General features: G+C 42.6%; 1 protein-coding gene across 1 annotated transcript in view; it reads right to left on the bottom strand.

Annotated features, from left to right (window-relative positions):
• LOC144493980 (axonemal dynein light intermediate polypeptide 1-like) overlaps positions 1 to 23,968 on the bottom strand; it is a 50,620-nt gene that overhangs the window by 10,871 nt on the left and 15,781 nt on the right. The window contains exons 3-5 of the mRNA XM_078213554.1: positions 21,977 to 22,047; positions 10,305 to 10,356; positions 3,775 to 3,884 (exon numbers count right to left, since the gene is read on the bottom strand). Coding sequence (XP_078069680.1) covers positions 3,775 to 3,884; positions 10,305 to 10,356; positions 21,977 to 22,047 — 233 coding nt within the window. The remainder of the gene's footprint in view (positions 1 to 3,774; positions 3,885 to 10,304; positions 10,357 to 21,976; positions 22,048 to 23,968) is intronic.

The following is a 23,968-nucleotide window of genomic DNA, read 5'->3' as shown; positions in this document are numbered from 1 at the left end:
TCACGGGCATTCAGCCTTGGATCTTCAGGTAAGCGTTCTCCAAGGCGGCCTTCGCGACACACGACAGCGCAGAGTCGCTGAGCAGAAACTGATAGCCAAGTTCCGCACACATGAGGACGGCCTAAACCGGGATGTTGGATTTATGTCACATTATCAGTAACCCCCACAGCTTGCCCCTGGTTTTGCATAATCTCACCAGCTGTTCTGTCTGGAGACAATACACATCTCTTTAACCTGTGTTTAATGTTCCCTCCAACCACATTATCTGTACCTTTTAAGACCTGGCTGGCTGTAGAGATTTGCATTCTAATTAGTATTCTGTAACTTGATTTCTGTGTCTGTGCACTGTTGGAGAACAGAGACCACTCCATCTGACGAAGGAGCAGCAAGCTCCGAAAGCTTATGGTATTTGCTACCAAATAAAACTGTTGGACTTTAACCTGGTGTTGTGAGACTTCTTACTGTGCTTAGCCATAGAAGACAGAGGGTAACAGTGGAGAGGTCTTTTTCCGGTTGGAGGTCTGTGACTCGTGGTGTTCCGCAGGGCTCTGTACTTGGACCTCTGCTGTTTGTGATATATATAAATGATTTGGAGGAAGATGTAGTTGGCGTGATCAGTAAGTTTGCGGACGACACAAAGATTGCTGGAGTTGCGGATAGTGATGAACATTGTCAGAGAATACAGCAGGATATAGATAGGCTGGAACATTGGGCGGAGAAATGGCAGATGGAATTTAATCCAGATAAATGCGAAGTCATGCATTTCGGTAGATCTAATGTAAGGGGGAGCTATACAATAAATGGCAGAATCATCAGGAGTATAGACACACAGAGGGACCTGGGTGTACAAGTCCACAGATCCTTAAAGATGGCAGCACAGGTGGAGAGGGTGGTCAAGAAGGCATATGGCATGCTTGCCTTTATTGGACGGGGCATAGAATATAAAAGTTGGCATATGATGTTGCAGCTGTACAGGACGATGGTTAGGCCACACTTGGAACACTGCATCCAGTTCTGGTCGTCACACTACCAGAAGGATGTGGAGGCTTTGGAGAGAGTACAGAAAAGGTTTACCAGGATGTTGCCTGGTATGGAGGGTCTTAGCTATGAGGAGAGATTGGGTAAACTGGAGTTGTTCTCCCTGGAAAGACGGAGGATGAGGGGCAACCTAATAGAGGTGTATAAAATTATGAAGGGCATAGATAGGGTGAACAGTGGGAAGCTTTTTCCCAGGTCGGAGGTGACGAACACAAGGGGTCACGGGTTCAAGGTGAGGGGGGCAAGGTTCAACACACATGTCAGGGGGACGTATTTTACACAGAGGGTGGTGGGGGCCTGGAATGCACTGCCAAGCAAGGTGATTGAGGCGGACACGCTGGGATCGTTTAAGACTTATCTAGATAGCCACATGAACAGACTGGGAATAGAGGGATACAAACGAATGGTCTAGTTGGGCACGTGAGCGGCGCAGGCTTGGAGGGCCAAAGGGCCTGTTCCTGTGTTGTATTGTTCTTTGTTTTTTGTTTGTTATCCCACTTCCACCACGTTTTGAGGAAGAGAGTTCCAATGACTCATAACTTCTGAGAGAAAAACTTTTACCTCTACTCTGTTTTAAATGGGCAACCCCTTAATTTTAAACAGTATGCCTGAGTTCTAGATGTTCCCACAAGAGAAACCATCCACATTTACCCTGTCAAGTTTCAATCAAGTCACTTTTTAACTCTTCCAGCGAACGGAAGCCTAGTCTGTCCAACCTTTCCTCATAAGACAACTAACACATTCTCAGTATTAGTCTAGTCAAACTTCTCTGAAATGCTTCCAACGCATTTATATTCTTCCTTAAATAAGGTGACCAATACTGTGCACAGTACTCCAAATGTGGCCTCACTCGTGCCCTGTACAACTGAAGCATAACCTTGCTACTTTTGTAAATCCCCTTACAATAAATGATAACATTTTATTAGCTTTCCTAATTATTTGCCGTACCTGTATTCTAACCTTCGGTGATTCATGCACTAGGATACCCAGATCCCCCAGTAGCTCAGAGCTCTGCTATCTCTCACCATTTACATAATCTGCTTCTTTCTTATTTTTCCTGACAAAAAGGACAATTTCACATTATACTCCATTTGGCAGATATTTTCCACTCACTTAATCCATCTATATCTTTTTATAGCCTTCTTAGGTCGACTTCACAATTTACTTTCCTACCTATCGTCGTGTCATCAGCAAATTTGAAAACAATCCTTTCTTCCAAGCCATTGATATAAATTGTAAGCAGTGGCCGAAGATACAGGTGCTTGTTTGGGGGAGGGCTCGTGGAGGATTTTGGTCTTGCTGATATTGAGTGAGAGTCAAAGAGGTTTCAAGCAGGATGTGTGCCAAAGTCAATAGGGATCATTTGACCTTTGAATAAAAGAACATCAGTACAATAGGAGAAGGAATATGTCAGAAGGCTCCTCGAGCCTGCTTTTGCAATCAATAAGATTATGACTGGACTTGTACTCTGCTTCCCTGCCCTGCCGCTACATGCCTTGATAGTCTTAATAACTAAAATCTATGAACCTCTGTTTTGAATATGCTTCGGAGGGCAACACAGTGGTTATCACTGCTGCCTCACAGCACCAGGGAGCCAGGTTCAATTCCGGCCTTGGGTGATTGTCTATGTGGAGTTTGCACGTTCTCCCTGTGTCTGTGTGGGTTTCCTCCGGGTGCACCAGTTTCCTCCCACAGTCCAAAAATGTAAAGGTTAGGTGGACTGACCATGCTAAAATTGTCCCTTGATATCAGGAGATTTAGCAGGGTAAATACGTGGGGTTGAGGGGGCGGGGCCTGGTGGGTTGTTGTCGGTGTAGGCTCGATGGGTTGAATGGCCTCCTTCTGCACTGTAGGGATTCTATGGCTTTATGAGTAGGCATTCACAATCCATTTGGGTAGAGAATTCACAACCTTCTGAGTGAAGACATTTCTCCTCATCATAATTCTCAAAGGCATGCTCAATGACTAAGCATTCACAATCGCCTTAGGTAGAGAATTCCAGAGATTCACAACCTTCTAATTGAAGACATTTCTCTGCATCTCAATTCTCAAAGGCATACTCCTAACACAGCGGGAATGACTACTAGGTTCTCACCTCTCCAGCCAGGGTAAACATCCATCCTCCCAGAATTTGCCTCATCAAGCCCTTTCAGGATTTAAAATGTTCCAATGAGATCATATCCCCTTCTTTTAAATTCATTGTAAAATCAAACAAGTAGAATCTATTTGGAAGCACAAGTGTTAGTTTTACTAAAAGCTGATATTGGGTCTGTTTTGTTTAAAAAAGGATGCAGGGCAGGCAATTGGACAGCAGGAAGTAGGTTTAGTAAAAAGCAGGAAACTAGGGAGAAGGATGCATCTTTGGACTGTAGGGCAGAATACATAAATTATTCTGTTTATGTTAAGTAAACCAATCAAAAAGTAAAGCATATTCATTATTTCTTAATTATTACATAGCGATAAGGTTTACCAATCTGATATAACTTGCTCTGCATATTTACCTGATCGTGAAATAATTTGCATGAAATATTTAATGATTCATACCAAATCCTGCCTTAGCCAATACCAATCTAGAAACCACAGCGTATTTGTAGGGCCATCTTTTTATTTATATATTTTCCATTTGCAATGTTATGAGAGAACAACTACAAAAGTAGAAGAAATTGTCTAAATTATCTTTTTTAAAATTTGAATACAACCAAGAATACCATTTGAAGTAAACTAAAATCTGTTTACCTTGGAGGTAATATTGCATTTAAAATACATTCTATTGACTGTTTGTTGTGTTCATCTGATTCTTTAGTCGCTGCAATAGCACATTTTGTCGGGCTCACTTTTCCTTCGGCCTATGTAAATCAAACAGGGTGAATAAATTATTAACAAGCAGAAAAGTCATTTTTAAAATTCATTCTTTACATGTATATTTGATCTAATGTGATTCTACCAGTGGCATTTCTCACCTTGAGCATTAAAGGTCAAGCAAAACACAGCCAGGGCCAAATAATCACACTCTATTCTGCTCACAAACATACCCAATTCTGAACCAGGAACTCAGAAAAACTGCTGGAGATTTAATCGCCAGAGGCAAAATTGGAAAGCCCTTGAAAATGGGTGCAGGAATCAAGAGTCTGATAGTAATCTATGTCTATTGATTACAATTGGAATGATCTTTGTTGTACGGGTTCGTTCAGTAGGTCTCACAAAGGTTCAGAGGCTTATAAGGTTGCAGAGCAGTGTTTGTCAGTAATCCATAACAAAAGCATATGTACAAAGTATAACCCAGACTAGGAGTGAACTCCATGTTGACTCCTGCTCAAATGTCTCCATACAATTCTGCCTCTTGTCTACTGCCATGAGACACAATATCATGCTGGGAGTGATACTCTTCTCCAGTCCCACATTAACCTTTGCTGTGTCAAACACCCTATATGATTTCAGAACATCTTCAAACTTAAGATTAATTTGTTCCTTGCTTCGCAATGTCACCATCAGCTATCGGCCCTACTGATTACGTAGTGTATTAATTTGGTCAGTCTCTGTCTTCTTATCTAATCCTGAAGCTATCTCTTGAAAATAATTTTGACCAAATTTTTATGCATAATTCCATTTATAATTTGAATTTGGAATGTTTATTGGGTGGTGGCCTTTATTTTTGCATTGTGTCCAGGCAGGCACTGTTATGGTCATTGACAAAGATAATATAATGTGTGGGGAATTGGGGTTGTGGCTACTAGTATTACAATTGGATACATTCATGAATAGTCCAACCATAAAAACATAGAGAAATAGTGGCAGGAGTAGAACACTTAGCCTCTCAAGCCTGCTTCGCCATTCAATAAAATCATAGCTGATCTGATTGTGGCTTTAACTCCATTTCTGACCCACCTCACCACAAACACATGACTCCCTTTTGACTAAAACTCTTTCTAGCTCAGCCTTAAAAACATTCAGTAATCCAGTCTCTATTGCTCTCTGGAATAAATAATTCCAAAAATTAATAAGCTGAAAGAAGAAATTCCTCTACGTCTCTGTTTTATTTGGGAAATCTCTTATTTTGAAACTAAGCCCCTTATTTCTAGATTCTCTCATGAGGTCACTCAGCAACTACTCTGTCAAGTCCCCTCAGATTCAATGGTATCACTTCCCATTAACTCCAGGGGTATAGGCCCAATCTGCTCAGCCTTTCTTCATTAGACAATCCCTCCATCTCAGACAATCCCTCCATCTCAAGAATCAGCCCAGTGAACCTTCTCTGCACTGCCTCCAATGCAAATATATCCCTCCTTACATAAGGAGACCAAAACTGTACAAAGTACTCCAGGTGCTGTCTCACCGATGTCCTGTACAGTTGTTGCAAGACTTCCCTGCCTTCGTACTCCATTCCCCCAGCCTGTATAGGTTGGCCTCCTCACTTCTTCTTCCTCCTCCCACTGTCCACAGCTGTTTGATATACAGTTGATAGGAAAACTGGCCCCTCATGAAACTGAAGCTGTGCAGTATGCAGCATACCATGAAAAGACTTTACAATCTGTTGAGTAACACAGGACTGCCCAGAGAGATCTAAGCAGTGGAGGTGTTGTAAAAGCACCCCCAAGTGATCTGTTCAATCACATTTTGAGTAGCAGCCTGACTTGACTTGTATGTTTGTTTTCCAGATGTGTATGGGTTGCGCTTGAGAGTCATTAGCCATGTTGTCAGCGGACAGCCCTTGACTTCCAGTATCCACCCTTTGCTTTGCTATGATATTTTAAATGTAGCTGCAGCCTATTGCTGTAGAATAAAGTCATCATGACAGCTTCTAGGATACTGAGCATTAATCTGAATGATTTGTTGCCTATGATCACAAACCAGCAGGATGTTAAGGGAGTGGATTCCCGATCATTTCTGCCATAAAACAGAGTTGACATGTGACACCTGCAAAGCAATATGTGTTTGTAGTCAAGGGAGTGTTGATAGATGAGGGATTCAAGTGTTGTGAGGGGACAGACAGAAAATTGGAATTGAAACTACATGATCTTATCGAATGCTGAGGAGGTTCAAAGAGCCAAATACAAAGAACAAAGAACAGTACAGCACGGGAAACAGGCCCTTCGGCCCTCCAAGCCTGTGCCGCTCATTGGTCCAACTAGAACATTCGTTCGTATCCCTCCATTCCCAGACTGCTCATGTGACTATCCAGGTAAGTCTTAAACGATACCAGCATGTCTGCCTCCACCACCCTACTTGGCAGCACATTCCAGGCCCCCACCACTCTCTGTGTAAAAAACGTCCCTCTGATATCTGAGTTATACTTCGCCCCTCTCACCTTGAGCCCGTGACCCCTCGTGATCGTCACCTCCGACCTGGGAAAAAGCTTCCCACTGTTCACCCTATCTATACCCTTCATAATTTTGAACACCTCTATTAGGTCTCCTCTCATTCTCCGTCTTTCCAGGGAGAACAAGCCCAGTTTACCCAATCTCTCCTCATAGCTAAGACCCTCCATACCAGGCAACATCCTGGTAAACCTTTTCTGCACTCTCTCTAAAGCCTCCACATCCTTCTGGTAGTGCGGCGACCAGAACTGGATGCAGTACTCCAAATGTGGCCTAACCAGCATTCCATACAGCTGCAACATCAGACTCCAGCTTTTATACTCTATACCCCGTCCTATAAAGGCAAGCATACCATATGCCTTCTTCACCACCTTCTCCACCTGTGCTGCCACCTTCAAGGATTAATGGACTTGCACACCTAGGTCCTTCTGTGTTTCTATACTCTTGATGGCTCTGCCATTTATTGTATAACTCCCCCCTACATTAGTTCTTCCAAAATGCATCACTTCGCATTTATCTGGATTAAATTCCATCTGCCATTTCTCTGCCCAATTTTCCAGCCTATCTATATCCTGCTGTATGGCCTGACAATGTTCATCGCTATCCGCAAGTCCAGCTATCTTCATGTCATCCGCAAACTTGCTGATAACACCAGTTACACCTTCTTCCAAATCATTTATATATATCACAAATAGCAGAGGTCCCAGTACAGAGCCCTGCGGAACACCACTGGCCACAGACCTCCAGCCGGAAAAAGATCCTTCGACTGTTAGCCTCTGTCTCCTGTGGCCAAGCCAGTTTTCTACCCATCTAGTCACCTCTCCTTGTATCCCATGAGCCTTAACCTTCTTAACCAACCTGCCATGTGGGACTTTGTCAAATGCCTTACTGAAATCCATATAGACGACATCCACGGCACTTCCTTCGTCAACCGTTTTTGTCACTTCCTCAAAAAACTCCACCAAATTTGTAAGGCACGACCTCCCTCTTGCCAATATATCCAGTTCCAGCCTGTAAAAAGCCAGATGCAAATAAATTCACCACCATAATCATCTTCACAGCCGTTAGCAATGTGCTCCTTGCCCAGATCTGAGGTTGCAGTCAGCAGCGGATTTCAGGATGTGTCTTTACTGAAGTGCAGAGCCTGACATATTGTTCTTCACTGAGGTTCAAGTAGGAGAATTGCTCCCATAACACCCTGGGCCGATAAGGTATTTTGCTGATGTCCCTTTTCCTTTCTCCTTCTGTTTCTCTTTCAGCTGCTCATCCTGTTCTGCATGCCCTCTGGTCAGTCTTCAAGTCATGCTGTATTCCAATTGGAATACTGATGAGTGAACTCACGTCTAGTTGTATCAATTTATGAAAAAGCCTTGAAAACAGGAAAAGCCCACACCACTGGCTGCAACAAGAAGCAACTATAGAAAGTAACAAACACTTGCAGATTGATAGCAACCGCCAGAAGAAATCAATCATCAACTATCCTGTGAGTAGTTGATATTCTCTTTAAGCAGTGCTTGTAGGGTTTTTCCGTGCTACTGACACATTGTAAGCTGTGTGAGGTTAAGAGATCATGCAGGACAGAGTGTTGAAATCCAAAATGACAATCACTTTTATCAAATCAGTTTTGTACACTGATTGATGTCATGATTTGTCTGCTCTGCATACTTTCAACAGACAGCAACTACACTCTTGCTAATTCCTGCAAAACATGATGTTTCCACAGGTACTCATGGTGTTCTGCAGCTCGAAGGGCACTCACATCACCCAATAAACAGGTGCTAACAAACCACCTTTCTCACTCATGAACTGAACTTACAGTTCCTGAATAAGGTTATCAATTCATTGCCAAATGAAATGCAGTTTGAACTATCCCATCTTTACTAGGAATTATGTTGAGGATTCTAAACTCACATCATATTGGCAGGGCAGAGACCATACATTCATCCCAAAGTGATTGAAACTCAGTGACAGCTCAGTGTTTTAACCACCTATTCCCTCAAATGGAGTATTTAATAGGTTCATTGAGTGATTTGTCACTTTTTTGTTGTAACTAGTCATTGATGGTGCCATGATGAAACTCAGGAAGTCTGAGTTTCTGTGGTAATATGCACTTTTACGTCTATGTTACAGTTATGGTGGAGGTTCCAACTTTCTTTTCACCACATGGCTGACCAGGAATCTCTTACCATGTGCCATAGGCGTGCATTGGAAAGATTTACAGGTTGATAATCAATTTGTTTGGCTACGTAATGAACTACCATGTTCTTCACTATCATTTCTGGGATGTTCAGACTGCTGAGTTTTTCCTGCATCTTCTGTTCTCCTTCTTAAATTGGATTGTGTCTGGAGCAGGCTGGGAGTCATAACACAAGTGAATCTCACCTTGAAAGTGCGGAGAATGGTTGCCCATAGGAGGATACAGGCTGCAGATTTCCAGACACTGCATTTGGAGGTGGAGGTGAAAAGGAGGAGAAATATCCTATATCCCCTGTGTTCCACAGTTGTTTTGATGGAGCAGGCCACCCATTCCACATTGGATGAAGTGGGATCCAAGCTTTACACAATGCCCTGCCCAGTTTGGTGCTGGACTTCTCCAAGCTCCTTGAAATTGCATGCCGGCTTTCCAACAGTTTCCAATAGACCAGACATTTCATTGTGCTCATTTGAACCACAATGCAGTATCTAGGGAGCTCTCCATGGCCTTGCCCTCTCCAGCTCTAATCTGAAACCCACAAAGGCTCCTTAGACAGCATCTTTCAAACTGATGAGCTCTATACCTGGAAGGACAAGGGCAGCAAGTACATGGGAACACCACCACCTACAATCTTCTCCAAGTCACACATCATGGACGAGCATGAAATTGAAGAGGTGGGATTCCCTCCAGGTTCCCACTTACCCTGACAACACAGTGATTTGACATTAGAGTGGGTAAGGCCATGGTTGCAAAGCTCGCTTTTACCCCATTTGAGGCCCTGAATTAGACTCAATTATTGGCCACTTAAGGACCATTTCCCACCCTCAATGTTTAGGCTGGCGGGAGCATTAATGTCTAGTGGCCGCTGGACCTCCCTTCCCACCCCAGCCTCTCATCCAAAACCCTGATCTCCCTCTTCACACACCCTGGGATCTTTGGAACCTACCTGGCCCTCCAGTGCCTGGATTTAATCTCAGGAATCCTCCTGCATTACTTCTTCCGTCCACTGCCACTGCAGGGTCTGGAGAGCAGCCGGCCAGGCAAGGACTGGATATCCCGCCTGCAGCCACTTAACACTCATATGAGCGCGAAATGGCTGCAGGGCACGCGGAGCCAAGAGGGACGTGTTCCCAGTTTCAGATAGTAGGTCTCAGATATGAGACCCCGCCATCCAAACAATTGCGGCCTACATGTTTGACCAAGAGTTTGATCGACTGACTTAATATCTCATGCGGTCCGCTTCATATTTTGTTGTGCAATGTTCCTCTGAAGCATCTTGGAATATTTTATCATGTTAAAGGTGTGATATAAAATGTGAGTTGCTGTTGTCTGATAGCTGATGTCTCAGTTTCCATTACAGCACAACCATTGTTTGAGTCTTACTTTGGAAGCTCAAACGGGTGTCATGCAATCTCATCTTGCTGCCATATGATCTCAAAATGCTGCATTCATAGCTCTAAATACAAGCTTCCAAGGTATCGTAACGCATGCATCCACCTCACTAACAACTAAAGAAAGTCTGTAGACATGGCGTTCTGTTGAGAGCCCTCATTTCCTCCACCCTCTTCGAGTGACTACAGCCTCTGATAACCTTCTCCCAGTCATGCTGGAAGCAATTAGTTTATGCACACATTTAAGTCAACAAGAAAATACTTTAACATCAACTCTGTAGACTACTGAAACTTTTAACGAGTTTGGAAAAGCACCAAAAGCATGTAGCATTGCAGTTACAGCAGAAGAAACAATCCACAACTTACCTGTAAGCAGCTGACAATCTCTTTAAGTAATGCTGGTGGATGGTCCTTTGCACTGTTAAACACATGTCAGCCGTGGGAGGTTAGGAGTAAACTGGAGCATGGAACTCCAAAATAGCAGCTCTGGTATCAATTAAGCATTTTACACTGATTGACATCTTGAGCTGCCTGCACCGCATGTAGCTGGTGGATGTTAGATGAACACCCACTAATCCCTTTACCAATCTGATATCTAGCAAACTTTGTATCAGAGATTTGTTCCAGTGTCATGGATAACATTTTGGAACCAAAGTGGTCATAATACTCAAGCCCAATTTTTCCTCAAAGACTTGGAGCCATGGATGGATTGTAATTATTCAAGAATTAAGTCCAAAGTGTTGCTTTGAAATGTGTTATTTATTTGATTGTTCTGAGTAAAAGTATTATTTTGATTCCAACATGAAAATAGTCATATTACTCAGCCTCTGTATTTCCTATTATTAAGAAATTGCTAAAGTTAACCAGATATTATCGGGTTTCAAATGACTGAACTGTTCAAGCATATCCTTGTGAATTAAACATATTGCTATCACTGCAATGGTGTTAACTATATGTATAGATTTCTAAATATTAATTAATCTTGAGGTTCAGATATTGCAACAGTTAATAGTAAGCGCCAGGCTAATCAATATATTAAGTGACATGGCAATGCCTCAACTAAGCTCATGTTGTCAGAGGGCTGGAGTTTATGGCTGCAAATCAGGAATACCTAATTCCCCCAACCCTCGCGTGAATATGCAGCATGACATGTGGAAGGCGAGTGAGTAGGAGTGTAAATCAAAGCCCATCTGCCATTTTGAAATAACCAATTAATGAACTTTTCAAAAAGAACAATTTTTATGCAAATTTCCATTGCCTGCTGCATTTTCTAGGCATCAGATGAGAAAATGATTGGGAGTGCTTCACAACAGGTATGAATGACAAGGGTAGAAGAAGAGGCCTGCCACCTGAACCGTGGCAGATTCTGCTGGTGAAAGGGGCAGTGTCTGTAAAAACTTTGACTTAATTTATTAACTTCTGAACCATAAGAAATAAAGAGAGTTTGAGAGAGCGGGGGACCTGTGATTGACTACCTGGTCACAGTATAACCCCTATGTCACATGACATCCCATCCCAGGCTCCCAATTGGGCATGGAGCCCCCAGGCTAATTGGCCTCCATCTTGCTCAGTGGTCAATATTTGGCCATTTGGTGTTTGCATTGTTGAGATGGCAGACACCTCAATTTCCATTCCACCTCCCTTACCCTGCCAAAAAACATAAAATCCAGTCCATACTAGAATAATTTATGGCACAGGAGGTCATTCAATCCATCAGGTCTGTGCTGTTTCTCAGTGGAGCAATCCAGTCATTCACATTCCCCCACTCTATTCCACATAGCCCTGCAGTTTATTTCCTTTTGATCACCTTTGCTTCCACCACCCTCTTGGGCAGTGAGTCTTAGTCATTGCCAGTTGCTGTATAAAAAGGTCCTTCCTCACATTCGTCCTGTATCTCTTGCCCAAAATCTTAAATCTGTGTCCCCCTAGTAATTGTACCATCAGCTAATGGGAATAGCATTTCCTTGTCCGAAAGAACATCTCACCCAGGCCCACCCCTCTTATCCAAAGCAGTCATTATCATAGAATAGAATCCCTGCAGTGCAGAAAGAGGCTATTCAGCCCATCGAGTCTGCACCAACCAATCCCACCCAAGCCCTATCCCCATAATCCTACTTATTTACCCTGACACTAAGGGGCAATTTAGCATGGCCAAACTCATACACTTCTATCAACACATGTCCTTTGCTCCAATGAGAGCAGCCCCAGCTCCTCCAACCTAACCTAATGTTCTGGTGGAATGCAATATTTGATTTTTATGTATAACATGTGTTCTTTGGATTTATTTGGTTCTTGAACTTTAAGAACATAAGAACATAAGAAATAGGAGCAGGAGTAGGCCATCTAGCCCCTCGAGCCTGCCCCGCCATTCAATAAGATCATGGCTGATCTGACGTGGATCAGTACCACTTACCCGCCTGATCCCCATAACCCTTAATTCCCTTACCGATCAGGAATCCATCCATCCGCGCTTTAAACATATTCAGCGAGGTAGCCTCCACCACCTCAGTGGGCAGAGAATTCCAGAGATTCACCACCCTCTGGGAGAAGAAGTTCCTCCTCAACTCTGTCTTAAACCGACCCCCCTTTATTTTGAGGCTGTGTCCTCTAGTCTTAACTTTTAACTTTACCCGTACCACTGCTAAAATCTATAAAACGACTTTTCCATAATTTTAGAAGATATGTACAGAACAGAGTTTGAATGTTGTAAGAGTGTTTATATGTTGAAGAATTGGTAAATATTCATTTAAATTCTACTAATAAATGAAAAATGCCCTATTTCTAGATAATCGCCAGCCCAGCCAATGCAAGCGGCAGAATCACTAACAATCGTGTGCATACAGATGTATGCTGATGGTAATAAATGGGAGCGAATGTGGCAATGATACTGCTGCACGAGCAAAGCTAAGGACGATGCAGCTTCGGAACAGGGAGACCTGCTCATCTCTGTAAACTTGCAAATTAGACTCGCTATTCTCATCTGAAATGGTGTTGAACCTGTTAAAAGGCCTGATTCAACGCTGTACTTGCCTTGGACGATGATGCTCCGACGTGCGCAGTAATTAGATGTGGATTATTAAACTTCAGAAGTGTTTCAGAGGCGGGGATCATTATTTGTAGTTTTATTGATAACACAACCAGGCAACAATAATTAGATCCAATTTCAACACAGGAGCAAGGTGACGTGCGATTTGGTGTTAGACGGTGTAACAATTCGTCTCCAAGGGAACTGCCTGCACAACACCCCAAACTCCGCTCACTCCACATCTGGCTCACTGGCGCCTGGGCGGGGTGGGGGTGCAGCCATTGGGAGAGTGAAAATAAAACTCCCCATGCTTGTGACAACTCCGCCAACACCTCTCCAATTGCCAGTTCGGTGTCAATGTCCAAAAGCAGAATACACTGCAGGTCCTGTCCGGGAATCTGAGATTAAAAGCAGGAATACTTCGCAGATTTGGCAGCATTTCTGTTTTTTTTATTCTCACTGTCCACTGCGAGAAAAGATCTGTCACGCTTCATCAAATTGCATTACTACATTAGTTGGCTGTGCACATTTCAGGAAGGATGCCAAAGGGAAATTGCTTTTGTTACTGGGAAATATAAATTAGAACCATAGAATCTTTACAATGCAGAAGGAGGTCATTTGGCCCATCCGAAAGAACATCTCACCCAGACCCTCTTCCCTATCCCCATAACTCCACGTATTTATTATGGCTAATCCACCTAACCTGCACATCTTTGGAGTGTGGGAGGAATCCGGAGCACCCAAAGGAAACCCACGCAGGCACAGGGAGAATGTGCAAACTCCACATGGACAGTCACCAAAGGCCGGAGCCGAACCTGGGTCCTTGGCACTGTAAGGCAGCAGTGCTATCCACTATGCCACTGTGCTGTCCCAAATTCAAATCGAAAAATTCATATCTAAAATCTAATGAATAATAAATAGAAGATGAGTTAAAGTTTGGGATTAAGCTCAAGAGTGCAAGCATACTTAAAATGGAAAGACAGAAAGAAACATGCAGGGGTACAGCAACTTTAAACTCTTTCCTCGACCATTTTCAGCTTCATCACTGGCGTCTCTTTGTTTATTCTGGATCCATCCTCTCAGTTCAGCATTTAACCTTCTGACATCTTTCAACTAACCAGGTCTCTTTGTTTCAACAACAAGCTTTTCTTCCCATCCATAAGGAAGGGGATCACCTTGAATGGCCTTCACATCTTCCAGCATCACAGCCAGGTCAGTGTGACTACAACACGGTGCAACCTTTGAACATCAGGGAGCATGTTGTCGATTCCTTTTGTTGTGCTTCCAAAATCCTTAGAATGACATATTTGGAGTGTCCCTTTAAATACTGGAATTGAAATCCACTCAAGTGAATTTCCATCACACCCACTCAATTGGTCAAGAAACCCATAAATGACATGGTCATGCAATGGTTGGGCTAGACTGACGCGTTGCACTCTAGGTTTTGCACCGGTTGTGGATCGCCCCATCCTCTGTACCTCACTCCTAGTGCATCATGAATTTAAAATCCAATCTCTCCTTTTTAAAGAAAACATTAAATATAAATTCTACCTGATTCAGGAACGTACTTTGAAAATTTTAACATGTACAAGAATAACATGTACAGCACTTACTAAAACTGCTGTTATATTCAAGTCTCCTAACTATTGTCTGGTTCCTCAGCATGTGGGTAAATGGTGGGCATGTTACAAACGATTTACTATCCTTGCAAGATACTTATCTGCCGGTGTAGACTTGGACAAATGAGCCCCAAAAGGGTATAAAAGACATAGGCTGGAATTTTACCGTCTTGCCCACCTTGGGAATCATAGCGGGCGAGGGACGGACCATGGAAAGGTTTGTTGACCTTGGGCAGGATTTTACAGTTTTGGGCCGAGCAAGGCCGTAAAATCCTGCCCACAGCAACTTCCTCGTTAGTGTAGAGGTTAGTATCCCGCCTGTCACACGGGAGACCGGGGTTCAATTCCCCAATGGGGAACTGCCAAGTTCCATGAAAATGTGGCGGCAGCGTCTGTTTAGGGGCAGCACAGTGGTTAGCACTGCTGCCTGACAGCACTAGGGACCCGGGTTCAATTCCGACCTCGAGTCACTGTCTGTGTGGAGTTTGCACATTCTTCCCGTGTCTGCGTGGGTTTCCTCCCACAGTCCAAAGATGTGTGGATTAGGTTGATTGGCCATGCTAAGTTGTCCTTTCGTGTCAAAGGGGATTAGCAGGGTAAATATGTTGTTACGGGAATAGGACCTGGGTGGGATTGTGGTCGGTGCAGACTCGATGGGCCAAATGGCCTCCTTCTGCACTGCAGCGATTCTATGATTCTATTATAATTATCACTGAGTACAGACCCATATCATGCCACACTTGTTAGTAGAAATGGACAGTGCTTGTAGATTTGAAAATTAAGCAGAGTAGCCAGGGTAGAAAAAAGGGGCAAATTTTGCAGGACCCTGTGACATCATGTGGGGCCACGCACATAGATAGCCTGGATTGGAAAACCCAAGGCGTATATCTCACCTGACTTTCTGCCTATTCACTTCAATGAACTGGAAACTAGGGGCAGCTTAACACAATGTTCTAATTTGTGCTGGTTGCATGAAGCACCTCAAGCTGCGCAGGGCATCAGACACTTGCTGTAAGGAAGAAAATATTGTAATAAAGGCAACAAACAAACTTGTCAATATTACAACGAGGCATGTCATTATTACTTTACTTTTAATTAACTGTGATTAGCAACACATTTGCTTCCTAACCATTGATTTTTGTTAAATAAACAACATTTTTGTTTTTCACTCTGAGTTAAAAGGATTTCTGCCAGTTTGCATAAAGCTGATTATTCTCATCCAGTACTACTGGTGAATGATGCTTAACGGTGGGAATTAACTAATTTTAATTTCAAGCAGATACACCAAAGAACACAAGGATTGATCATTTTAAGATGTCAGAAAGCCGAAAGAAAAAAAATGTTTTTTCTACGATCTTTTTTGTCAGGAGATGGGTTTATGTGGTTTGATAAGGATGTGCACTTTATGGGCAGTTTAAGTAGGTCTAAGTGCATTTTTATTTTTACTCTAGCAGGTCCCACTAACAGCCGTTCAATAAACTTTACTTTATTGCTATCCCCATTCCGAACAAACACAGATGTATAAAAATGAAATATAAGCCAGAACCTTTATTTAGAATTTGCTAGTAGGAATGTTTTTGAAGATCTGGCGTTTGATACTTTTTCATTAATGTAATTTATTTTCATTTTAAATAAAAGGGCAAGCTGTTAACTTATTTTCCCAGTTGATTGCTGAATTGCATTCTCAATCTGGAACTATTACTTTCTGAAAAGTGCCAGCACTTTGTCGTATGGTGTGATACATTTTAAGAAAAACAGATGGCAATGTTGAAAATATTTTCCTCCGCACTATTTTCGTGGCAAAAAATGTGCGTGCACAAACAGACATACAATTCTATAGAATTATTTTGACTAGTGACACCAAAAGACAGAAAAGCTTTGAGCTTGTTGAAGGTTAATCATAAGAGATGCTTGCTGTATTACAAGGGCTGGGAAGTGAGGACAAAGTGATTATCAAGCCGCACATTCTCTAGTTAAACAGTGGGCAAGTAGTCAGTATTGCTTAGTGCAGCAGGAACAAGAAAACAAAACATAGCAGGAATAGCACTCCTGAAACAAAGAAATTGCTTCAGCAACCTAAACATGGCAGAGGAGCAAATGAGCATCTGGCTCAAAAAGGAGTAACTGAGGTGTGATCCCGCAGGAACCCTCTCTCCATCACCCTGGACTCTGTTACCCTCGACTCTCAGGACCTCGTCATTTATCTATCCTGTATAAACCTGGAGTTCCCCACAATCCTGCTTCCTTATCAATGACAAGGAAAATTGCCAGCCCTCTTAACATTTATGGTACAGACTACAAGGCTTACAAGCAAAAACTGAAGCGGGAGAATCCATCAAAGAAAGTCGTGCAATGTTGGTCTGAGGAATCAGATGATCTCCTATGGGGCTGCTTGGAGTCAGTAGACTGGTCAGCATTTAAAAATTCTGCAACCAGCCTGAACGAGTACGCCACTACAGTAACTGACTTCATTAGTAAGTGTGTAGAAGACTGTGCCAAAGAAGCAAATCCGTGTGTCCCCCAACTGGAAACCATGGATGAACAGGGATATCCACTGCTTGCTGAAGTCCAGTTCTGAGGCGTTCAAGTCAGGCAACACTCACCTATACAAGAAAGCCAGATACGATCTAAGGAGATCCATCAAAGATGCCAAAAGACAGTACCGGACCAAGCTAGAGTCCCTGGCTAGCCACACTGACCCTCGCTGACTATGGCAAGATCTGCAAGACTTAACAGGCTACAAGATGAAAGCATGTAAAATCGCTGGCTCCAATGCACCCCTGATGAACTCAATGCATTCTACGTCCATTTAGAGCAAGAACTCAGCGAGAGCATGCCTTCCACCCTGGAAGCTCTGGGTGAACCTGTCTCTGGGGTTACCATTGCAGATGTCAGAGCAGCTTTCTTGAAGGTCAACCCATGGAAAGCGACTGGCCCGGATGGGGTACCCGGACACGCACTCAGATCCTGCGCGGGTCAGCTGGCGGAGGTATTCACAGACATCTTCAACCTCTCTTTACAACAATCTGAGGTCCCTTTCTGCTTCAAGAAGACGACCATCATCCTGGTGCCTAAGAAAAACCAAGCAGCGTGCCTTAATGACTATCGGCCAGTGGCTCTGACATCCATCATTATGAAGTGCTTCGAAAGGCTAGTTATGGCACGAATCAATTCCAGCCTCCCAGACTACCTGGATCTACTACAGTTTGCCTACTGCCACAACAGGTCCACAGCAGACGCCATTTCCCTGGCCCTGCACTCAACCCTGGAACACCTAGATAATAAGGACACCTATGTCAGACTCCTATTTATTGACAACAGCTCAGCCTTTAACACTATTATTCCCACGAAACTCATCCCCAAACTCCGTGGCCTGGGCCTCGGCACCTCCCTCTACGACTGGATTCTGAACTTCCTAACCCACAGACCACAATCAGTAAGGATAGGCAACAACACCTCCTCCACAATCATCCTCAACACAAGGCTGTGTTCTCAGCCCTCTACTATACTCCTTACACACCTATGACTGTGTGGCCAAATTCCCCTCCAATTTGATTTTCAAGTTTGCTGACGACACCACCGTAGTGGGTCGGATCTCAAACAATGACACGACAGAGTACAGGAATGAGATAGAGAATCTGGTGAACTGGTGCGGCAACAATAATCTCTCCCTCAAATGTCAACAAATTGAAGGAGATTATCATCGACTTCAGGAAGCATAGAGGAGAACATGCCCCTGTCCACATCAATGGAGATGAAGTAGAAAGGGTCAAGAGCTTCAGGTTTTTAGGTGTACAGATCACCAACAACCTGACCTGGTCCCCTCATGCCAACACTATAGTTAAGAAAGCCCACCAATGCCTCTACTTTCTCAGAAAACAAAGGAAATTTGGCATGTCAGCTATAACTCTCACAAACTTTTACAGATGCGCCATAGAAAACATTCTTTCTTGTTGTATCATAGCTTGGTATGGCTCCCGTTCTGCCCAAGACCGCAAGGAAGTACAAAAGGTTGTGAGTGTAGCCCAATCCATCACACAAACCAGCCTCCCATCCATTGACTCTGTCTACACTTCCCGCTGCCTCGGCAAAGCAGCCAGCATAATTAAGGACCCCACGCATCCCGGACATCCTCTTCCACCTTCATCCTTCTGGAAAAAGATACAAAAGTCTGAGGTCACGTACTAACCGACTTAAGAACAGCTTCTTCCCTGCTGCTTTCAGACTTTTGAATGGACTTACCTTACATTAAGTTGATCTTTCTCTACACCCTAGCTATGACTGTAACACTACATTCTGCACTCTCTCGTTTCTTTCTCCATGAACGGTATGTTTTGTCTGTATAATGCGCAAGAAACAATACTTTTCACTGTATGTTAGTTCATGTGATAATAATAAGTCAAATCAAACCAAATCAGCTGTAAGGAATATCATAGCAATCTGGGAGCCCTATATGTTGTATTGCCAACTGCTAGTTAATTGATATCTAGACTGAGATCTGAGCTTAGTCACTGAGCATCTGGAAGTACTCTAAATTTATTCTTTATGACACTCTGCTACTTTAACAATTATTATTATTTAGTTGTTCTCTTGCTGTGTATTAATTTTTTGACAGTGTATGCCTAAGTCAAAATCTAGTATAGTGTTATTCTGCTGCCTTTCGAAGTCAGGGGAAATCATGTAGGGATGTATAGTAAAAACAAGTTGCTGAAATAAACTGAAGAGGGTTATTTCTTGTCAGGTAGACAAACTATGAATATTATATAGATGTTGGGGGAAATTAAGACATAAGGTTTCATCTACGAGTGTAACGTGAACTACAAATATAGAGTAATAAAGAGAAAAAAATTCCAAAAATGGTTTTACAAACATTATCTTTGAACATCAGAGCACTGTGGACTAAGATGGAATGATTAGGCACACATGCATTCTCTTTGCCATCATAATATGTAACATGATTTACAATAGCCTGCTACTTTTACTCACACAACCTTCCTTCCCAAATACTCAACACCTCCCTTTGTGTCAGTATATGAGTTTTGCATATACCTATAAATTATGATACTCCTTCATCTCCATATCTCTCATGTTATTTTGTGGTAAATTTGCAGCAATTCATGAAAGGGACTGCTGCAAAATTATGTAAACTATTTTGTTTGATGCTGGTGAAAGCCCATGAAAAAGAAGAAGGAAAATATTTCACTAATTTATTTGGAAGGTAGTGAATGAGTAATTTGTATTTACATTGCCCATTTCTGTGTGGCCATTGGAAAGTGGGATTGCTGACTGCAGCATAGAAAAAACATAGAAACATAAGTTGGAGGTCTTGTGGTGCAATGGGTATGGCCCCTACTTCTGAGCCAAAAGCCCTGGGTTCATGTCCTATTCCAAGATTTGATGGCCAAGGAAGGAACACTCATAATGTGGCCAGAAAGGTTGAGTATCGACATGTAAATCCTTCCAACACAAATATATAGCAGGAGGTAAGAATGGGAGAGATTCCTGGTCAGCCATGTGATGGAAAAAAATTGGAGTTTCTCCCATCACTACCCATAGCTTCATTGAACATAGAACATTACAGCACAGTACAGGCCCTTCGGCCCTCGATGTTGCGCCGACCAGTGGTACCAATCTAAAGCCCCTCTAATCTACACTATTCCAATATCATCCATATGTTTATCCAATAACCACTTGAACGCTCTTAATGTTCAGAATGGAATGGAAAAGTATATTTTGTCACAGCAGCTCAGTTTATTTGAAGGGGCTGGTCGGTTTAGTTGGCTGGAAGTTCAGCGTGAGTTAGGTTGATGCCAACAGCATGGGGTTTGATTTCCCCATTCTGATTGGGATAGATTTGTGAGCTGCCTCTTGTATTGGAGGTTGTGGTGCTGTGCATTGGACCTGCCTTTGGGCAGTGAGAACACAAGAAGAAGAGGCATAAGAACAGGAGTGGACCATTTAGTCCCTGAAAGCTGTCCTACCATTCAGTGACAGCATGTCTGATTTGTAAGTTAACTCCATATACCTGTCCATGCCCAATCCTCCTTAATACTTTGTGTCAACACTTAACACTTCCTTAATACCTGGGTGGTATTCGACTCCTGGCTTGGGTCACCGTCTGTGTGTTTGCACATTCTGCATGGGTTTCCTCCAGGTGCTCCGGTTTCCTCCCACAGCCCAAAGATGTGGGGGTTAGGTGGATTGGCCATGTTAAATTTCCCCTTAGTGTTAGGGGGACAAGCTAGGGTAAGTGCATGGGGTTATGGGGATAGGTCCTGGGTGGGATTGTGGTTGGTGTAGACACGATGGGCCAAATGGCCTCCTTTTGCACTGTAGGATTCTATGATTCAACAAAAATCTATTAATCTCAGATTTAATATTTTAATAATTGACGTAGCCATTTAGTGAGAGAATTTCAAACTATTATCACACTTAACATGTAGAAGTGTTGCGTGATTTCACTGCTAATAGATTTAGTTCTAATTGTGAAAATATGTTCCCTAGTTTCAGAAGAAGAATAATTATACTCATTATTGTACTCTGCAGGTGGAGGAGAAGAATTTGTTCTTCAACACCTGAGCAAGAGCTGGACAAGCCAGAAGGATTTATCTATTTGGGCAAGAGTTCTTCACATGTGCTGAAATGGAAATTCTACCCTGGGATCTCAGAATATCGAATTATAAGATAGTGCAGCACAGGAGGCCCTTTGGTACATTGAGTCTGTCCTGCTAGTTATATAATGTATATTGTAAAAATCTGATCAGAATTACTAGTTTAAATTACCACCAAGGGGCTTCCAGAACAATAAACTTTCTGGGGTCTTTTTTAAGTATGTGTGTATTATGTTTAAAATCTTCTTGTTAGCACTATTCACTGAAACATATAACAATTATTTATTACAATTAGTAATTGAGCAAATCAGTTCACTTCTGGGCCTGACTTCCTCGTGTAGAATAAGGTCTTGGAGTGCCTGGCTTTCCTGCCCACTGTGCTCCATGAACTGTTCTAGATTCAAATGCACACGGTTGCATTATTTATCCTGTAGGTACATCTGAATCATTCAAAGCTCAATGGAGATGGGATAAATTATCTTGTTGGGTTCCAGAGAGTCAGGGCAGGGGCACAATTCACATCACTTAATTGGACCTGTCAAGAACGTTTCAGTTATCAGTACATCATGTCTACACCATGCTGAAATAATAAAGACGTGTTATAAACGAAGAATGTAAATAATGTTTCTGTGGGCCTCTGCCAGGAAGACATCTGTATAGTAATACCGACAAGTGCAAAATAAATTCAGGGTCAAGAATAAATGCATTTCACAGATTAAGAGCATAAGGAAGATGGAACACCATACAAATCGTTTCCTAATACGCGTTCCAGAAGAGCAATACCTTGTCCAACACCTGGTCATCCATTTCTCAAGAACCATTGCAAGGACTTGTTTGCCTCGCATATGAATAAGCTGAAGCAAAAACAAAATCACAAATTAAAAACTGCTGTCAAGAACTGGATTTATTATTGGAGAGGCTGTGGGCTATTGGCAATGTCAAAACACTAAAAACAGCTTTATTTGGTGGCATGAAAGGGAATTTTTCACTGCTGTACTAATATTTAGATTAAAATCTATATGACATGTGATTTTATACCAGCACCATCAGATTTGATCTCTCAAGCTTTAGCCAACCATTTCTTCTTCTCCCTTTCCCTTGCCAATCTTGCACTTGACACTTGTGTTCTGCCAATGCTGATAATAAGATAGGAGACAAAAGTCTAATGCTGATTCTATGAAGCCAGTTTGATGTCTGTACTTTGCTGATATTATGAATCAGGTCTATTCTGTCTTTGCAGTAACTCCAGCTCTCCAGCTTTGCAACAGAGCACAAATCTCCATGACTGTTTATCACTCCTCTGGGGAAAAGTGGCGGAAATGTTTAATGTTAGGTCAAAAACAAGATATAACAAGGGCTTAACAAATAAGTGTTTACTTTCTGTTATCAGCATATGTGGCACGGTGATTAGTATTGCTGTCTCACAGCACCAGGGACCCGGGTTCAATTCCAGCCTCGGGTCACTGTCTGTGTGGAGTTTGCACATTCTCCCCAAGTCTGCGTGAGTTTCCTCCGGGTGCTCTGGTTTCTTCCCGCAGTCCAAAGATGTGCGGGTTAGGTTAATTGGCCATGCTAAATTGCCACTTAGTGACAGGGAGATTAGCAGGGAAGTATGTGGGGTTATGGGGATAGGCTCTGGGTAGGATTGTTGTCGTTGCAGGCTCGATGAGCCAAATGGCCTCTTTGAGGGATTCTATGATTTATAACAAGTGAAAACATGATTGCCACTTTTTGCTCAGTTTCCTGCTGTTTAAAACACAATTATTGCATTTGTTTTTGAGGAAAAATATAGACATGATGATTTATTTTATCCAATACCCAAGTGCATGAACGTAGACAAATATCAGTGAAAGTTATTCAGTCTTACCTAGCCGTCTGGTAATATTGCGGTAAGTGTTATCTATGTCCACCTACTTGCTTTGTTTCTTTAACCTGATTCACTAGGAGTTCATCTTTTCTCTTTCCAAAATTTATGGGTATTTGCAATCCTTATACTTTTATTTCTATGTTTAGCTTTATTAAAATCAATTTTGTGTAGACCTTGTGCAAGTTCTGGTGACATTTTCATTAAAAATAAATACTGTTGCTTATTTTATACCTCTCCTTCTCCTGGTAGATCATTTCACAGTAGACCATTTCTTGTAGGGTGTTGGGTATCATTCAGTAGGTTTTACTGAGGTCTTCATAGTCTGTATTGGTTAACTGTATGTATTCATAAACGACAAGAAACTATGTGCCTATATGCAAAAAAGGATTCAAGATAACTGTCTCCAGGCTTGCATGTGCACATGGCTCTGTCCTGCACTGGACTGACCCCAAGGTGCAAGTCATGTGTTTTCTTACATCACTGTGTGGGCAGTACTGTACTCAGTCCCACGTTAACTCTATATGTGCCATACCCTTATACCACAACTTCCTATATATCATTCCTGCTTTCCCACCTGCTTCGAAAGGTTAGTCATGGCACGAATCAATTCCAGCCTCCCGGACTACCTGGATCCACTACAGTTTGCCTACCGCCGCAACAGGCCTACAGCAGACGCCAATTCCCTGGCCCTGCACTCAACCCTGGAACACCTAGATAACAAGGACACCTATGTCAGACTCTTATTTATTGACTACAGTTCAGCCTTCAACACTATTATTCCCACGAAACTCATCTCCAAACTCCGTGGCCTGGGCCTCGGCACCTCCCTCTGTGACTTCCTAACTCACAGACCACAATCAGTAAGGATAGGCAACAACACCTCCTCCATGATCATCCTCAACACCAGT

This window comes from Mustelus asterias, chromosome 5, assembly GCF_964213995.1.
Source record: "Mustelus asterias chromosome 5, sMusAst1.hap1.1, whole genome shotgun sequence".
Lineage (NCBI taxonomy): Eukaryota > Metazoa > Chordata > Chondrichthyes > Carcharhiniformes > Triakidae > Mustelus > Mustelus asterias.
Note: the sequence above shows the minus strand (reverse complement) of the source record. Positions and strands in the feature narration are given on the sequence as shown.